Source organism: Acinonyx jubatus, chromosome B3 (genome assembly GCF_027475565.1).
Source record: "Acinonyx jubatus isolate Ajub_Pintada_27869175 chromosome B3, VMU_Ajub_asm_v1.0, whole genome shotgun sequence".
NCBI lineage: Eukaryota > Metazoa > Chordata > Mammalia > Carnivora > Felidae > Acinonyx > Acinonyx jubatus.
Window position 1 is genome coordinate 115,715,549 of NC_069386.1, and position 18,903 is coordinate 115,734,451.

Genomic DNA, 18,903 nt, shown 5'->3' on the forward strand with positions numbered 1-18,903 from the left:
GGAGGGGTGATGTTAGGCGTGAGAAACACATAGGTCCAGGGACACAGAATGTTTTCAAGTCCCAGAGAGCTCTCCCCCGCTCTCAGCCCCATCCCACCCGCACACAGACACATTTTTATTTTCAGCAAGTAGTAAAGAAACACAGGCAGGATGGCATATTCACACCGTGGGAGATGGGATGAGAGCAGCAGGATGAGTGTGCCCAACAGTGTGTAACTTCACTCTGAACAGTGACTGAGTGGCAGCCATGATCACCTCCCCACTCCCTGTCCTGAGATGTGGCCTCAGCCCAGATGAGCTCTGTGCTTTGGGGGGGCGGGGGGGGGGGTGCTGAACCACAGGTAGGTGGTTCTATAGACCTGTCCTCAGACCTTCTCCAGGGGCCCTCAAGATTCTGGGATCTATACCCTCTCCCCTTGCCCCGACCTGGTTTCCTGACAGAGCTCTCAGCTCTGCAGACCTGAGGTCAAGGACAACTCTTACCTGATGGCCTCTGTTACTGAAAGCTGCCCACCGCTGGCAGGATTCAGGCAGAGACACAAAGGAAGACAAGAGGTACAAGCTGGGTGTTGGCAATGATAAATTGCTTGTGGCATCTCCTCATTATCCATAGGGGGGACTGGCATGGAAGGAAACTCGTGCCTTGAGACAATTCTGCTCCGGGCCAGTGCCCCCATCTCTCACAAATCAGGGAAACTCCTCTCCCTCTCCCCCAAGGAAATGAGGGTGCTGACGGTGGAGCCCAAGGGAGGCTCCAAGTGTCACAGACATAACCACGTTCCTGGAGCTTGTCAAGGGGACCTCAGGAGACTCACAGCAGGAGATTGGGAGGGAAGAGAGACGAGAGGATGGCATCACGGGGGCCGGGTGGTGGAGGGGTGCCAAGGATTGATTGGTTCATTCATTGGTTTTCTTTCAACATAAACTTAGTCTTCTAGTTTCCATAAATTTAAAGAGATTCAGCTCAGGTTGGACAAATTGATTATCGATTTTCAGCAAGGTTTGTCCAAAAAGGATTACACATAATGTTGTGCAATTTGCTTTTCTTTTTCCACTTAGTAGTATATCTTCGACATCCTTCCATTTTTTTCCTACTCATTTCTTTAAAAGGCAAAATAGTATTGCATTTTATGAATGTACCATATATTTAACTAGTCCCCTATCAATGGACCTTCTGGTTGTTCCCATTCTTTGTGGTCATTGTTGTTGCTGTTATGAACAATGTCACAATGGGTGACCTTACACACTGGGAGTATCTATTTATTTATAGGATGAATTCCTAGCAGCAGAATTTCTAGGTCAAAGGGCATGGGCGTTTTAAATACTGATAGGTACTAAGCATTGACCTTCAACAAGGTTATACCTAATTCCACTGCAGTGTGTCAAAGAGAGGCAATCCCTAGCCTTTCTCCCCATCTCTGTTTCCTTCAGCTTCTCCTCTGTCTCTGGGAAGGTGGGCCTTCTTTCACCCCACCTGACTGTCCTCACCTTCTAGGAATTTGCAGCAAACGGTCCGGGGACTCTGACCATGACTCTACTCTGAGTCACCTTCAAAACTACCTGCCAAAACACCTCATTCTCTTTGAACCCAAATCAAAAGGAGTAAAAATAAGAGACAGTCATTTTAAAATATTGTCCAAGTTGACCCGGTGCTGGGGAAGACATAATATCCAAAAAAAAGGGAAAGAGTCCTCTCAGCTGGAAACCGCATTTTATAAACGATGAGGCAGAGCCGCTGAAAGGTGGGGACCTGCCAAGGGGACAGACAGAGAGTGGCTGAGATCCAGCTTGAGCTCTACTAACCCACCAAAAGGGACATCATTTTTTATAAATGTCCGCCCAGAGGGGGCGCCTTCTACTGCTGCACAAAGATGCCATCCAGGCTAGCTGAGGCCCTGGATGAAGGCCCTTTTCTGACATTTTGGCTTGTGTGAAAAATTCCATTTCAAATGGGAGCCGCCTCTAGGAAGAGAATGATACACGCTGCTTAGCATTCTCTAGATGGACCCTGACGCTTTGAGGTCCGAGGCTTAGGTTCCTTATCACCTACTCTCAGGCACTCTCCTGGCATCTTCATTCACAACCTGTGGTGGCAGGCTGGTGTGGTGGTACAGCCTGAAAGCCTGGCCCCAGGAGTCGGGACTCAGAACAGTATATGGAAATGACACACTTTTGGCCCAAGGCATTGGGGTTTTTGTTTTTAGCTGGCTTAGCAGTAGATCTGATCCCCCAAAGAGGAGAAACCAGTTCATCTGAGAAAGAGCTCTGTCATTCGAAAAGTTATTTATTCCAGGCCTGGATGTTTACTGCCAGCCTGGATTCTGGCACGGGAGAATGAGCCTGCCTTGGGTGAGCCCAACTTACTTAGGATCTTTTGCCACATCGGGATATGGTTACGCCTCCGAGGGCACATCCTCAACAAGCTGGTGCTCACTTTTTCCAGAGAGGGCCCTCCCATCGGACCCTAGCTGACTTGGGCTCTGGGTCTTCACCACCCTGAGATCTAGAACAGCCACCTCAGCCTCTGCCCCAAGCATGAGGGCAGAGCCCAAGGAAATCTTACAAATAATCGTAGACAGACATGAGGACATGAGGCACTGGTGGGTACTTGGCCCCAGCAAACCACCAACCCTAGGATTCTTCCTTTTCCCACCCCCTACAGGTCATGGCAGGCCCAAGGATGGGGCAAGTCCAAAGCCAGCTGTGATGCCAGCTGCTCCACAGTCAGCCACTGGGAGGCCAGTGTGCTCAAAGTAAATGTCTGTAGACAAAAGGGCCAGACACTCATAAAATAACTTCTTACTCAGTCTCACCAACAATGAGACTGTCAGTTCCCAGATATGTGAGCAGCACAATAAACCTTCCTTGGCTCTGCCCACAGCCTGATTTCCCTAACATATAAAGTAGGCTTATTCCACTTTTATCCCTTCCTTCCTTCTCCACCTCCCAGGGCTCTGGTAGGGACCAAAGGAAATGCTATAAATGAAAATGCTTTGTAAAGGGCTTTGTAAATTACAGTGTGCTGTTCAGACACTGGTTATGATAATGACGATGATGATTCAATCAGGGTTCTCCATCCCCTGGGTGGCAGTGATTGGTAGGGCAGACATAAACTCAGCCAGCTAATCAGTCCTTCCCGCCACTTCTCTGCCACAGCTCTCGAAGGGGACTGCTTTCTGCTGAGTGTAATGAGTGCTGGGCCTGGGGCTGCTGATGGCCACCTTGTCTCCCCCACAAGGAGACGAGAGTTAGAGGTGGAAAGAGACACAGAGCCCTCACTTCAATGTTTGAGCCCCTGGATACAGCTATGCCTGAAACCAGCACAACTCTGAGATTTACCGTTATATGAACCAACTTCCCTATTTTTTTCCTTAGGCTAGTTTGATTTGTGCATCTGACATTTATTACTAAAGGAGAATTCCAACTATCTCTTGGATGCATTTTAATCACTTATATGTTAGTTTCATAATCATAAAATAGAGTTTTTAAGGGAATTTTTTTTTTAGTATACCTCTGAGGGCATGAAGAAGCAGAAAAAAAGCACTGAACGGAGAAATCAACCAATGTGGATTCTATGCATATTCCCACAGGAATTGCTGTGTGACTTTGAGTACATCTCCTAACCTGCCTGGACCTCTCAAAATAGGCAATTGGAGTTAATGCTGTCTGAGTTATTTTATAGCACGAAATATCTTTGGTCCCATAAAAGACAATCCAATTAGTCTAATACAAAGTGGTCTTAAGAAAGACTTTCTATACAAATGTTAAGAGTAAAGACTAACAATTAAAAATTAATGTCAAGTATTTGTAATAAAATCTTTTAAACTAACAAATTACGTAGGAGATAGCCTCACATAGGAAATTTAATATGAATTCATATATGAACATGAAAATGCTCACCACATCTCCGATTAAATTGGGAAAATTAGAAACAAAAACTGAGAGGGCCTGGTTAAAATAGCTGTGGTATATTCATACAATGGAATATTGTGTAACTGTAAAAATGGAATGAGGAAATTCCTTATATGTTGATATGGCCAATGCCTGAGGCACATTTTTAAATGGAATGGGCAAAATGCAAGGTGGCTGTGCTGGGTCAAAAGACGAGGAAAAGGTCATATGGATGTACTTCTTGGTGTGTGCATAGAAAATCTCTTAAAGAATCTCAAAAACCTGGTACCTCTGATTAACTGATGGGGAAATATACCCAGAGGGTCCACATACTCCAACATGGAGACACATCCAGCTGGTGACAGGACACCTAAATAACACCCTCCCTTCAAAATCCGCACAGCCAACCCAGCACGTACTCAGCCGCTGGCTGCAGCACCTACTGCAAAGCTCTGAGTGGGGTAGAATTCAATTGGTCCAGGCAAGGACCGAGTCAGGGATTACCACCTCACTCATCCATGGCACTTCCAGAAGAACAGGATGGATGATTCTGGAACAAAGAAGGAGGACATCCCCACCTCCACAATAAATTGCTCATATCAACAATTATTCAGGTTTAATAAAGAAACACGGATGATGTGAAGTCATGCCATGCCAACCTGTGGTCTGGCCACCTTTAAAGCACTTTAAAACCACTGTTTCCCAGACTTCAGTGTGCCTTGTGGGAACGCAGTCCTGGGGAGGTGGTAAAATGCAGATTCTGATTTAGCAGGTCTGGGGTGAGGCCCAAGATTCGACATCTGTCCCAACCTCCCTGGGGATGCTGTGCTGCCGATCAAGAGCGCGCTGTGAGTGTAGTTCTAGAACCACTTCAACCAATATGGGCACAACCAGCCACGTGTGATAACCGAGCGCTTGAAATGTGGCTAGTCTGCAACGAGATGCGCTAAACATGTGAAATATAGCACTGGAGTTAAAAAAAAAAAAATACAAGAAAAAAATGTAAAATGTCTTGACTCATAATTTCTACATTGATTACATGCTAAGATGATAATATTATGGCCATCTTAGGTTGAATATAATCCATACTTAAAATTAACTTCACCTGTTTCTTTCTCCTTTGTTCAGCGTGGCTACTAGAAAGTATACAATGATACATGTGGCTTGCGTTATCTTTCCATTAGATTATACCGCTGGGGGAGACTTGGCTCTCCTACAACCTGCACCTCGGGAAGTTTGGAACGACCTCAGTCATCACCCTGAAGTGTCTGCAAGGGTCTGTAAATTCTGCAGGGCCACTGAAATCTTGGATGGAGCTCACTGAAAACCCCACCCCCATCTCTAACAAATAAAACTTCTACAAGAATGAAATCTGGGTTAAAATAAACAATCAATACAGGCTTAACCATAGAACCGGGAGCAAAAGCATCCCAAGCAACTGTAAATAGAGATTTTGCAGAGAAAACACAGCCTCAGACGTCAGTGTGGAAAGGCAGGAGTGAAGTAACCTTGGGCAGCCTAGTAACCTAAGGCAGCCAGGTCTGTATTATTTGGTGAGGGGCAATGCCAGCTGTGCCTTTGTTCCCCTGAACAGCATTGTTCACAGCAGCCTGAGACACTTTGCAGCCCTTGCACCTCCAAAACCAGAGGTTCCTTTAAGGCTGAAGACCCAAGGCAATCAATTGGCCTTTCTGCAACTCAGACCCAGGTCTGAAGATGGCCCTCTAGGGGCACCTGGGTGGCTCCGTCGCTTAAGCATCCAACTTCAGCTCATGTCAAGATCTTGCGGTCTGCGGGTTCAAGCCCTGCATTGGGCTCTGTGCTGACAACTCAGAGCCTGGAGCCTGCTTCAGATTCTGTGTCTCCCTCTCTCTCTGCCCCTTCCCTGCTCACACTCTGTCTCTGTCTCTCTCTCTCTCTCTCTCTCTCTCTCTCTCTTTCTCTCAAAAACAAATAAACATTAAAAAAAAAAATTTTTTTGAAGATGGCCGTCTAGTCAGAAGGGTTATAACAGATCAGTAGTCAAGAAAACTAAAACTAACCAATTCCTTCTGCGTGGCCACAAGCAATCACCGAGAGGCAAATTCTTCCATTTCCATGCCCAAGATGGGTTCTATTTTCAGCAAGTGGCCCTTCGCAGGTAAGAAGCTCCTGAAGTTCATTCACATTAAGGGGGCGGGGGGTATGCCCTCCTTAGAAACACAGAAGCTAGAAGAAGGTTTCTTCACTTGAGGCCACAGGAAGTGTCACACAACCCAAAGGAGCTATAGCTCCTTTGGCTCTGGTCTGGAAAGGCATTCCTCGTGGGTCTGTTCCCACCCTTGCCGGCTTGCTTTACTCCAAGGAGCGACAAGAGGGAGACAAGAGGAAAGAGAAGGCACAAGACACCACAGAAAAAAGACACTCAGGTAAACACAAACACATGTTTACATATGAGAGAAGGCACAGAGGAACACCTTTGGGCACCACGGGGCAGGTTCAGTCTCCCAGAGAACTCAGTTCTATAGACAAAGGAGCAAAGCAAACTTGTCCTGGGCCAGCCCAGCCTTCTCCCACCTCTCCCACCATGGGCCCAACCAAGCTTCAGAGGGCACTGACCAGGTTTTATTTCCAGCAGCCGAAGCTTTGGATCCTCAGGTGGGTGCAATCGTCTCTTCTTACGCCAACAACGAGCAGGGTATGTGTATAGCTGGCCCGGAGCGAGGCCTGTGGATAGAGACAGCATAAAGGTTAAGGGCTCCAGGCTAGAAGGGGCCTTGGAAAATTCCTTGTCTGACCCTCTCCCTCACAGTGAAAGGAAACTGAAGCCCAGAAAGGTAAAGTGACTTAAGGTCACACAGCTGGTTGATGGTAGAGCACAAGCAGTATTAAGTCATCTGACCCCAGGACCCTTGCTCTGTCTACTCCACCATGCTGTCTCAGTAAGCCTACGCCATCACCATGACTAAGACAGTTCAGATCTCCTGGTCTGGGAGATCAGAGGGACCTTTCCAGATTTAACTGCACTGCAGTGTTTCCAAGGCAGTGGACCCCTAGGTATTACCCATCAACTGCTCCTCTATCCAGGTCCAGGTTAAGGAGGTTCCCTTCAAGGCAAAGCAGCAGAAGTCAATCTGCCTACCTATCGACAGCCTGGATTGAGAAGCATTTCAAGGAAACAGGATCAAGGAGCCCGATTTCCTACCTACTGGCTTTCTCCACCCACTGTTAGCTGCTGGCAGCTTGCTAAAGCCAATGGGAGCCCTAAGCAACCCCCATCAGAATATAAGCCTACTCTGGTGACCATGCTCCGGACTCATTCCTGCAGAGCCCGGATACATGTGCAACCCTGCCCACTTGCCTGGGCCTTACAGGAAGAAATGGACAAGAGTCCAGTGGCTGGGCTTATATACTAACCATACTGTCTCTCAAGAGTCTCCATTTAGATTTGAACTCTGGCAACAAAGTTCCACACCAGCATCATCTGTCATACCAACCACCCCATGAGGATCCTCCCTGCTTATCAGACCACAGTCTTATGGCTCCTGTGGCACATAGTGTGGTAGCCAGAGGCATTGGAGGAATGTGGACTTTCCACAGTAGACAACGGTCTATTCCAAAAAAAAAAAAAAAAAGACATGGGGTGGAGGCTGGGAGGAGAGGGAGGAGGGCTTAAGACTAGTTAGGCAACGTGCAGACTAAAAAAACTGCCTGATACACCCAAAAGAAACCACCAAGTCAAGCAGTCCACTCCTGCTAGAGTAAAAAGCCTGGTGACAACAGGGACTTTGTCTTATTTTCATCAGAATCCCCAGAACTAGACCTGTGCCTGACACATAGAAGAATCAAACTAAACATTTGCTGAATGAATGAATGAATGAGTGAGTGAGTGAATGAATACATTCCAGCTTCATTTAATTAGTCACAACTCAGTCTTCTGTAGATAAATGTGGCCTGTGACAACTGTCAGACCTATGTGAGGAGGTCATTTCCTAAACCTAGGACCATGGGGCTTAGAAGATATCAGGACCCTATTTCCATCTGCTGTCTGCCATTTGGGGACCATTTGTAGGGAAAATCTACAAAACTTTCATTGCTATATATCCATTTATTCATTTCTCATTTTTACTAGTCATCTCTACCCATTCATTTGTTTGGGTTCCAAAGCAGAGACAACTATTCCAGTACTAAAGGAACCAAAATTTTCAAATTCTCTTTATGTGCTAAGTTTCATTTTTAATTGCACAGCTGTTCCCACAGGTTGTAAGTCTGTGAAGCAGCTGAAGGTCCCTACCCCTCCCCATTTTGGTTCTCAGAAACCATCAAGGGTCATAGAGCCTAGAGGCTCCAGAAAAATCTCTGGTGTCATGAGCTAAGGACTTGTGGTGTCCAAGAGTCATCCCAATACTTAATTTTGTTGATAGCTTCATAGCTTCTGCACAGTGGGAGGATCCAGAAGCTCTGAGCTCCCCGTTCTCTGAGGACCAGACTTGTGGTTGATTTAGAGAAGATTAAATGAATCACAGTAAGGCTGCTCTCCCTCCCATGGAAGGTCCAGTTTTGACCTCTCTTTGAGGGAAGGCATCACTGGGAATAGTTCAATGTTTTTGATGTGATTCACTCCATGACCCTATCACCTCTGACCCTAGAACTCCTGTATGGCTGCATTGATTCTGATGTCTTCCCAAAGTTTGAGCCACCTCTAAGGCCTGGTATTCCCCATGATCCCAACAAAGGCCAAGTACAAAGGCTGACCCAGTACTCTGCATCCCATAAACAGGTCCCACCAATCCCTACTCATCTTGGGTTAGTGATTCTTTTTTTTTTTTTACACTTTAACTATCTTACAATTCTATTTATCAGTTATACCTCAATAAAATAATAATAAAAAAGAACACAGAAATCAATTATAATTATAGCAGCTTATTATTCAGTTATGTTCAGTATTATATCTACATAATATAAGTATTAAGCACAAATTAAATGTATTGAGATTCTGTTCTTAGTATATTTTTTAAATTAATTTATTTTTTTATTTAAATCCAAGTTAGTTAACAAAGTGTAATAATGATTTCAGGAATAGAATTTAGTGATCCATCACTTAAATATAACATTGGGTTAGTGATTCTTAATCCAGATTGAACCCAAAAATTACAAGGAGAACTTCTTTTTTTTAATTTTCCTTAAGTTTATGTATTTATTTTGAGAAATAGTGCGATGGGGGAGGGGCAGAGAGAGAGGGAGAGAGGCTCCCAAGCAGGATCCATGCTGCCAGCACAGAGCCTGACATAGGGTTCAAACACACCCATGAAACCGCGAGATCGTGACCTAAGCGAAAACCAACAGCTGGATGCTTAACCAACTGAGCCACTCAGGTGCCCTTACCTGGAGAACTTCTTAATAACCTCAAGACCAAAAATTCATGCCAGACCTACCCAATCTGAATTTAAGTGGGTGGGAGAATTGGGCCAACTATTTTTTCAAGAACCTTATAGATTGTTCCAGTGTCTGACCAAGGACCTCTGGATGTCTAAGCATCATCTAGTTACTGCCTAGATGTTCTCTCTGATATACCAAAACTGGTTAAATGGCCTTCTCTAAAGTGTCTCAAGGTTCCCAGTGTTTCCCCCAAGGTGTTGTCATTAATTGCCTGCTTACTAGAATGTCTCCCCTACTCGTTTTATAAAATCCAGAATGACAGGAACCGTGCCCATCTCTGGTATCCCCAGTACTTAGCACAGTACCCGGTAGCCACCTCAAGAAGTACTTACCAATAAATTTAACCAGAACTGAATCAGATTCAGAAATGCAGAAAGTGAATGACCTACTATTCCTGGTTCCAGGAGACTCATCCACCCACATTCAAACCATCCAGGAGGGACCCCAGAGGCAGGCTCAGAAGTGAGCACAGAATCCACCCCAAGATGGCAGTCTCTATGCCTCAGGCTCCTTCTTGCCCCACAGGCTGCTTCAAAGTATTTCCAACCTGACCAAAAGCAGGTGAGTAAGAAGGGACTGGTCCAGACCAGCACTCTCAAAAGATCTAAATGACAAGAGGTCAAAATTGTCAACACTTGCCCAAGGGCCTATGCCCTCCCTGAGACTGTGGTCACTGCACGTGTTGGTCAGCAACACCAAGGCAGCCTCGGGCCCCTCCGTTTATAGCTGCAGACCCACTCACTCTCCTGGGATTAAGTAGTCCAAATGGCCAGAAGATGGGACTATTTTTATTTCATTCTTTAACTTTCTCTGATGGATTACAGAAGCCCTGTGATGCAGAGGAAGAGCATGAGTCCTCCTACCACCAATCCTGTAACCTTGGAAATATTACCACACATTTCTGACTCTGTCTCCTTGCCCATTAGACAAGAGTGTTAATAGTACCTACCTTACAGGGGCTGTTGTAGGCATTTGCTTATATTCAAGAAGAAGCTCTTTATAACCATGAAGCCTTGTGCAAACGTCAGTTATTAATTATCATGAGTTAGCGGACATAGACGAGTCTGGACTCTATGGCCATGTGGCATGACAAGGCCCCCACCCCACGTGCCCATGCTGCTCTTTGCTCCTCTAGCCATGAGGGTAGAAATAGGCCTCTCTTTGATGTCTGCTTTGACTCCACCTCATCTCAACAAGCAAATGACCCCAAGAACTCTCTCGAGGCTCTAGCCCCCCTTCCTTGCCCTCCTCCCTAGGCTGACAAGCACCAGGGTGCCTTTATAGGGCCAATGCATTCAGCCCTGGAGTTCCACTTATAGAGGGACGAGCACAGCCCCGTGAGAGTTATGTTGTTTATCTCATTAGAACAGGAGGCACATAACTCAAAGCCTGTGTGTGTGGTAGATGGAGAGGGGAGGGAAAGGGGAGGAGGAGGAGGGAGTCACAGCTGCAGCCAGGGAAATTAACCTGAAGGAGTGAGCCTGGGGCTAAGGGGAATATGGAGGAGGGGGGAAAGGAGGCAGGAGACAAGAGGGCCGACTAGTCTTCCCTGGTAACCAAGGCCACAGCTACCCCTCCATTCACATACCCCACTGAGCAAACTGCTTTTCTTCTCCTTTGAGCTGCAACTCCAGTTACAACACTCATACTCATGTACAAGCACAAGTATCTCTCTCTCTCTCTGTCTCTCTCTCTCTCTCACACACACACACACACACACACACACACACACACACACACTCACAAACTCACACACTTGCTGGAGGGAGAACTATCTCCATAGAAAAAAATCAGCAGGATGGGCTTGATGCCTGTATGGTCAGCAGATTCCAGACAAGTCACTTGTTACCAGCATCGATCAAGTCAGCAGGTGGACCCTAAGTATCATTATCCCTGACAGACATGGCATGAGCTATTAAGAACCCAGATGGGGGCGCCTGGGTGGCTCAGTTGGTTGAGCATCTAACTCTTGGTTTTGGCTGAAGTAGTGATCTCAACGATACATGGGATTGAGCCCCGCATCAGGATCTGTGCTGGCAGTGCACAGCCTGCTTAGGATTCTCTCCCCCCCCCCCCTCTCTGCCCCTCTCCCATGCTTTTTCTCTCTTTCAAAATAAATAATAAACTTTTTTTTTTAATTTTTAAAATAAGGGCGCCTGGGTGGCTCAATCAGTTAAGCATCCCACTTCAGCTCAAGTCATGATCTCGTGGTTCATGGGTTCAAGCCTTGAGTCAGGCTCTGTGCTGACAGCTCAGAGCCTGGAGCCTGCTTCAGGTTCTGTGTCTCCCTCTCTCTCTGCCCCTCCCCCACTTATGCTCAGGTTTGCGCTCTCACTCTCTCTCTCTCAAAAATAAACATTAAAAAAATTTTTTTTAACTTTTTAAAAGAATTCAGAAGATGAAATGAGATAGAAAGGAAGTAAAGATGACAGGGGATAGGAACAGGGTTTGAAAAGAAGAAAAGAACTGGAGTAATGCCTTCGTCCCCCAACCAGAGTTGAGCAGTGGCAGTTCACCCAGAGAAGGGCTCTCCCTGAAGCCTCTCAGAGAGGGGGATCAGCAGCCACCATTGAACCCTCCCTGCAATGGAAACCTCACTCCTTCACAAGACAGACTTCCTGTGGTTGATCAACTCTTACTGTGATAAACAGTTTTGCCTCACCCTTATTTTGAATCAAAGACTTCCTATATTTATGCCAACTTGTTCACCCTCTGTCCCCAGAGTGGACAGGTGTCACCTGTATCCAAGCCATCCATCCCATCCACCCACTTGGGTTTGAAGGACAGCCAACTGAGAGGCCAAGGAACTAGAGGGCATGGGAGTTAGAGAAAAGAGGCAGTGGTCACACCCACTCAGATTGTGGTAACAGGATTTAAGGCTCCAAATTAAGAATCCAAACACTGCTTCCCTTTTTCATCTCCCCCTTGCCTACCCCCTACTGGACAGGAAAGGGATGGAACAGCAGGCTGCTCTTCAGACCATCACTGCCATTAAAGAGCTCCTCCGCATGCTGCTCCCACAGGTGCCTCCACAATGGGTCACCAACAGCCTCCATATTTATAAAGAGATAATGACACAAGTCAGGGGTTCTTCATCAAAACTGGGCATCAGAACTGTATAAGTATTTATTGAAAAGGGCTGGTGCCTGGGCTCTGGTCCAATCCTACTAAACCAGAATATCAGAAATACACCAAGGCAATTGCAGTTCGAAAAACTCCTACATAAGGAACTTTGCACTAGATCAACTCTTACTCATATTTATATTCCCAGGGCCCAGGACATAACAGGTGTTCCACTAATGTTTGTGATTGAAAACACCAATTGGACCACCTCTACAGAACTGGAGGGATGAGTAATAAGTCCCTAGGTAGGGCTTGAGGAGTAGACAAGATGTATTTCGTAAGCACTTAGACCCATAATATTTCCTGGTCCTTGGCTTATTTAAAAGTTGTCCTGACTTTGTGGACCACCTGTTCAGTGAAGCCCCTTGAACCATCCCAGGCCACAGTGTCTTTTCTTCTCCCCGATAGCCTGGAGTCCTGGGCACTAGGCACCATACCCTAGCACTCAGCACAGCTCTCTATCCAGCTCCCCAACCATCCTCTCCCAGAACCCTGCCCCTTCTTCTCCATGAGCTTCTCTCCCTCTCTACTATTCAATTCTAATGTCCCATGGGCCAAGACTGGTGAGGTAAGCCTCAAATCCAGGATGCTGCCAGCCCCTTCTGGCTCAGGGGTTCCCAAGCCCCTCACTGGTCCCATCACACTCAAAAACCAACACAGTAACAAAGCTAACATTTACTGAGCTCTTACTCTGTCCTAGGCTAGTATCTCACACTCACTGTTACTTACAATAACAACTACCCTATGAGACATTTAAAGGACAAGGACAGTGAGGCTAACAGTGTTTAAGTAACTGGCACAGGATCACACAATTCAAGGGGTAATCTAGTCCACAGCCCACATTCAAGACCTCTCCACTAACCTAACCCCACCAAGCCATCCCATTACTGATCCACACACAGTAGGGTTGAAATCCAAAGTCCTTCCCTTGAGAAAGAAGCTCCCCACACTAAAACTATCAGGAAAATATCCCCCAGCCCTCCCACCCACCCCCATCAAGACATTTCTTGTGGAATTTATTTTCCCTCTACTTCCATATCACCAAGTAAAATTGCTCATGGAGAAATGCATCCTAATAATATAAAAGCATCATCGAGAGGCACATAAAACGTATGGAAAATCAGAAAAACAACCACTACATACTTTCTAAATTCATCAGAAAAAAATTTTTCAAGAATAATCACATTATAATGTGAGCTTACATGTTATTGGGTCTAACTCTTACCTGATACAAGAATTGCATCCCCAATATCCCTGACAAGAGCCTCCACCATGGCCTTTGTTTCAATAATTCTAGTCCTCACCCTTCCATGAAGCAGTCTATGGTGCTATTGAAATTTTGTGTTGTTAGAAATATGCCTACCAATCTCATCCACCACTGATAAGAATGCAAAATAGTTCAAGCCTATGGAGGGAAATTTGGCATATCTAGCAAAGGTGCATATGTATTTGCCCTTTGACCCAGCAATTCCACTTCTGGGAATCTGTATCACAGATTAATATGCAAAAATATAAAAATATGTATTCGTTGTAGCATTTTTTTTTAATTTTTTTTTTCAACGTTTATTTTATTTTTGGGACAGAGAGAGACAGAGCATGAACGGGGGAGGGACAGAGAGAGAGGGAGACACAGAATCGGAAACAGGCTCCAGGCTCTGAGCCATCAGCCCAGAGCCCGACGCGGGGCTCGAACTCCCGGACCGCGAGATCGTGACCTGGCTGAAGTCGGACGCTTAACCGACTGCGCCACCCAGGCGCCCCCGTTGTAGCATTTTTAATACTAGAAAAAGCCTGGAAATAATCCAATGTCCATCATAGGAAACTGATTGAATAAACCATAACATATGCACACAATGGACTATTATGAAACAATTGACACATAGAGGGAGGGAAGTACACACTACAATGGAGTACACTATTAAGTGAAAAAAACAAGGTGGAGAATAGTGTGTATCATATACTATAATTTATCCAACAAATGGGGATACACCCATATACATATGTACATAAATATATATGTTGTGTGTTCACATATGGTTTTTCTTTTAGTGGAAAGATAAACCAAAGGCTTAGTAGAAACTTACAGAGAGCAAAAACAAAGTATTAGTAACAAGGAGAAGAGGAGGAAGTTGCCTATAGAAACAGGAAAGGGACAGAGACAGAACAAGACATTCTCTGACTATACCATGCTTTATAGATATGACTTTAGAACCATGTGAATATTTCATATGGTTAAATTAAAAAAGCAAACATCTGCTTCTGGCTAGATGGGAGTATCAAGGATCATATTTACTCTTTTACAAGAAAGCAAAAGACAGATAAAATATGAAATAAAAGTTCTCAAGACACAGGACATCAAGAAATGGAGGACAGTGATGCCTGAAGCACTGGAAATGAACAAGGTAAGTCTACAGCCTTACCACCTTGAACGTGCCCAACTGTCTGGACATGAACAAGATAAGCCCTAGGACTGCCCCAGCTTACTACCTCAAGAGAGCTTCCAGATTGCAGCACAGGGAAGAGAAACATGGGTGGAAACCAACAGACTTTCTGAGACTGAGTGAAAAGAAAGAGATGAGAGTCTGAGGAGACCAAGGTGACTAGAATTCAAGAAACAGAATTGTAAAAGAAGAGCGTTACACAGAAAAAGCGCTTCGGAGGTCCACAGAGACCCCCTTAGAGTATTCAGCTCCGTATTAATCAGTGCTTATGAAGAAACTGTTCAATGTTGAGGAAAGAACCAGCCAGTAGGAACAGATATGAGTGCCTGGTGTGCAAAGGGGCTGGGAACAGTCTGTTCCCACCAGCATGTTAGGAAAGCCTCATGATTCATGGAGTACTGGGTAGAGTACAGAAAAGGGTCTTACCTCTCTGACAGGAAATTATTAGCCCTAGACTAAGCACTGCTCCAGTATCACCTAAAGATCACACACTGTTTCCAAGTAACTTAACTGTCCCAAAATAAAGCTCTAGAATAGTTATACGAATAAGTAATATATACAGCACCTACAAGGTAAAATTCATGATGTCTGGCATCCAATCCAAAATTACAAGGCATATATAAAGAAGCAGAAATATATGACCTATAATGAGGGGGGCAGGGGAACCAACCAATTAAAACCAACCCAGAATTGAAACTGACATTATAATTAGCAGCAAGAACATTAAGACAGTTATCATTTGTATTCCATATGTTCAAAAGTGAAGTAAAAAAATTGATTCTTCTAAACATTCAAATTTAACATCTAGAAATGAAAACTACAATGTGTGAGATAAAAAATACTGAATGGGATTAATGTCAGATTAGATACTGCAGAAGAAAAAATTAGTGCACTTGAAAATGCAACAACAGAAACTACCTCAAATGAAACCCCTGGGAAAAAGAACTTTTTAGAAGAACAGCATAATGAGCTGTGGGAAAACTTCAAACAACCTAATAATATGTGTACTTGGAGTCCCCAAAGAGGAGAAGGGGAAGAAAAAATATTTGTAGAAATAATGGCTAGAAATTTTCAAAATTTGATGAAAACCACAAACATGCAGATCCAAGAAGCTCAATAAAACTAAGCACAAGAAACATGAATAAAACTGTAACAAAGCACATCATAATCAAAACTGCCCAAAAAGAGTGATATTCTATATAGCCATTTAATACACACATGTGAATATTTATATGTCAAAATTTTTAATAATTTCATAAAGTCTTTGTAGCCACTCAGAAGGAAAAAAAGTGAAAGGTAAAATATTAAAAGTAGCCAGAGAAGGGAGCCATATTATATAGAGAGGACCAAAGATAAGAGTGATTTCTCATCAGAAACAATGCAAAAACAAAAAAACAAACAAACAAACAAACAAAAAAACAGCGGTTCAATATCATTACAGGACTGAAAGGGAAAAAAAAAATTTGTCGACCTAAATTCTATATTCTGCAAAAATCTCTCTCAAAAAACTAAAGCAAACTAAAGATATTCCAATATATACAGAAGTTGAAAGAATTAATCATCAGCAGACCCACACTACAAGAAATATTAAAGGAAGTCCTTTAGGCAGAAGGAAAGTGATACCAGATCTAAATATGGATATATACTATCAAATGAAAAGCATCAGGAATGGTTTAGTACATGAGTAATTATGTAAGATGTTTTTTTCTTATTCTTGAAAACTCTTTAAAAGATGATTAACTAAGGGTGCCTGTCTGGCTCAGTCAGTTAAGCATCCAACTTCAACTCATGTCATGATCTCACAGTCTGTGAGTTCAAGCACCTCATCAGGCTCTGTGCTGACAGCTCAAAGCCTGAAGCCTGCTTTGGATTCTGTGTCTCCCTCTCTTTCTGCCCCTCCCCTGCTCGCTCGCTCTCTCTCTCTCTCTCTCTCTCTCTCTCTCTCAAAAATAAATAAACATTTAAAAAAATTTTGTAAGATGATTAACTAAACAAAGATAATGACAATGTAGTAAAAGGTTTATACCATATGTAAAAATAAAATATATGACACCAATTGCACAAAGGTAAATTGGGGAAAGATGAAAGTATACTTGTATCAGTTTCCTATTGCTGCTATAATGAAGTGCCACAAACTCAGAGGTTTAACACAACATGAATTTGCTGCCTCACAATTCTAGAGGTCAGAAGTCTAAACTCAGTCTCACTTAGCTAAAACCAAGGCTTCAGCAAGGTTTCATTCCTTTTGGAGATTCTGGAGGAGAATCTACTTTTCTGCCTTCTCTGGCTTCTAGAGGCCACCCACATCCTTTGGCTCATTTATGGCTTCTTCCTCAATGGCATCACTTTGACCTCTGTTGTCACACCTCCTACTTGACTCTGACCTGCTTCCTTCCCTTTATAAAGACCTTATGATTACATTGAGACCATCCGAATAATAATAATCTCCCCATCTAAAGGTCCTTAACTTAATCACATCAGCAAAATTCCTTTTGCCATGTCAGGTAGCATTTCTATGGTTCCAGGTCTGGATGTCTTTGTGGATGGCATTATTCTGTTTACTGGATACTGTTGTAGAGTTTTTATACTATTCATGAAGTAGTAAAATATCACCTGAAAGCAAACTGTAATTAAACTGTAATTAAAGATGCAGACTACAAACATTAAGCAATCACCAAAATAACAAAACAAAGAGTTATTAAGCCAACAAAGGAAATAAAATGGAATCATAAAAAATTTAACCCCCAAAAGGAAGAAAATGAGGGAAAAGGGAATAAACAGATGGATAAATAGGAAACACATAGCAAAATGATGGGTTTAAACCTAATTATAATAATAATCACATTAAATGTAAATAGTCTAAATACCTCAATTTTAAAAACACACAGTCAGGGGCGCCTGGGTGGCGCAGTCGGTTAAGTGTCCGACTTCAGCCAGGTCACGATCTCGTGGTCCGTGAGTTCGAGACCCGCATCAGGCTCTGGGCTGATGGCTCAGAGCCTGGAGCCTGTTTCCGATTCTGTGTCTCCCTCTCTCTCTGCCCCTCCCCCGTTCATGCTCTGTCTCTCTCTGTCCCAAAAAAAATAAATAAACGTTGAAAAAATAATAATAATAAATAAAAAATAAATACAATAAAAACACACAGTCAGATTGCATTTAAAAAGCAAGACACAACTATATGTGCCTACAAAAAATACCTACTTTTAACATCAAATCCAAATATGTAAAAGTAAAAGAATGGAGAAAGATACACAATGATAACATTAATCAAAAGAAAGCTGGAGTGGTTACATTAATGTCACAGGAAGCAGATTTCATAGTAAAGAATATTAGTAGAGATAAAGTTATTACATAATGATAATGGATCAATTTACCAAGAGGACATAACAATCTTAAATGTGTATGCCCTTAATAACACAGCTTCAAAACATATGAAGCAAGAACTAATAAAATTGTAAAGATAAATAGACAAATTCACAATTATAGTCAGAAATTTCAATTCTCTCTCTTGATAATTCATAGAAAAAATAAATGGAAAAATTAGTAATGATGAAGATTTGAGCAATACTATCAACCAACTTGACTTAATTGATATTTCTAGAACATTCCAACCACCAACAAGAAAATACACATTCTTTTCCAGGCCAAAGAGAAAATTTATCCAAGATGGGCCATATTCTGAACCATATAAGTCTCAGTAAATTTTAAAGGATTCAAGTCATACAAAGTATTTCTGACTATATAGAATTAGAAACAAGTAACAGGCATACATTTGGAAAATCCCCCAAATGTTTGGAAATAACACACTCCTAAATAATCCATAGGTAAAAGAAGAACTCAAAAGACAAATTAGAAAATACTTGTATTTGAATGACAATGAAAATACAATATAAATATTGGTGAAATGAGGCTAAAACAGTACTTATATTTGGGGATAAACTATATTAGAAAACACCTATAGGAGAAAAAGAAGAGAAATCTCAAATCAATGACCTCAATTTCTACCTTAAGAAATAATAGAAGAAATAGA

At 43.3% G+C, this 18,903-nt stretch overlaps 1 protein-coding gene across 8 annotated transcripts in view; it reads right to left on the reverse strand.

The window, feature by feature from the left end:
- Positions 1–18,903, reverse strand: part of DPF3 (double PHD fingers 3) — a 303,086-nt gene that overhangs the window by 128,950 nt on the left and 155,233 nt on the right. For all 8 annotated transcript variants that reach the window (XM_053224665.1, XM_015071691.3, XM_053224668.1 and 5 more), the window contains exon 3: positions 6,490–6,597. In XM_053224665.1, coding sequence (XP_053080640.1) covers positions 6,490–6,597 — 108 coding nt within the window. The remainder of the gene's footprint in view (positions 1–6,489; positions 6,598–18,903) is intronic.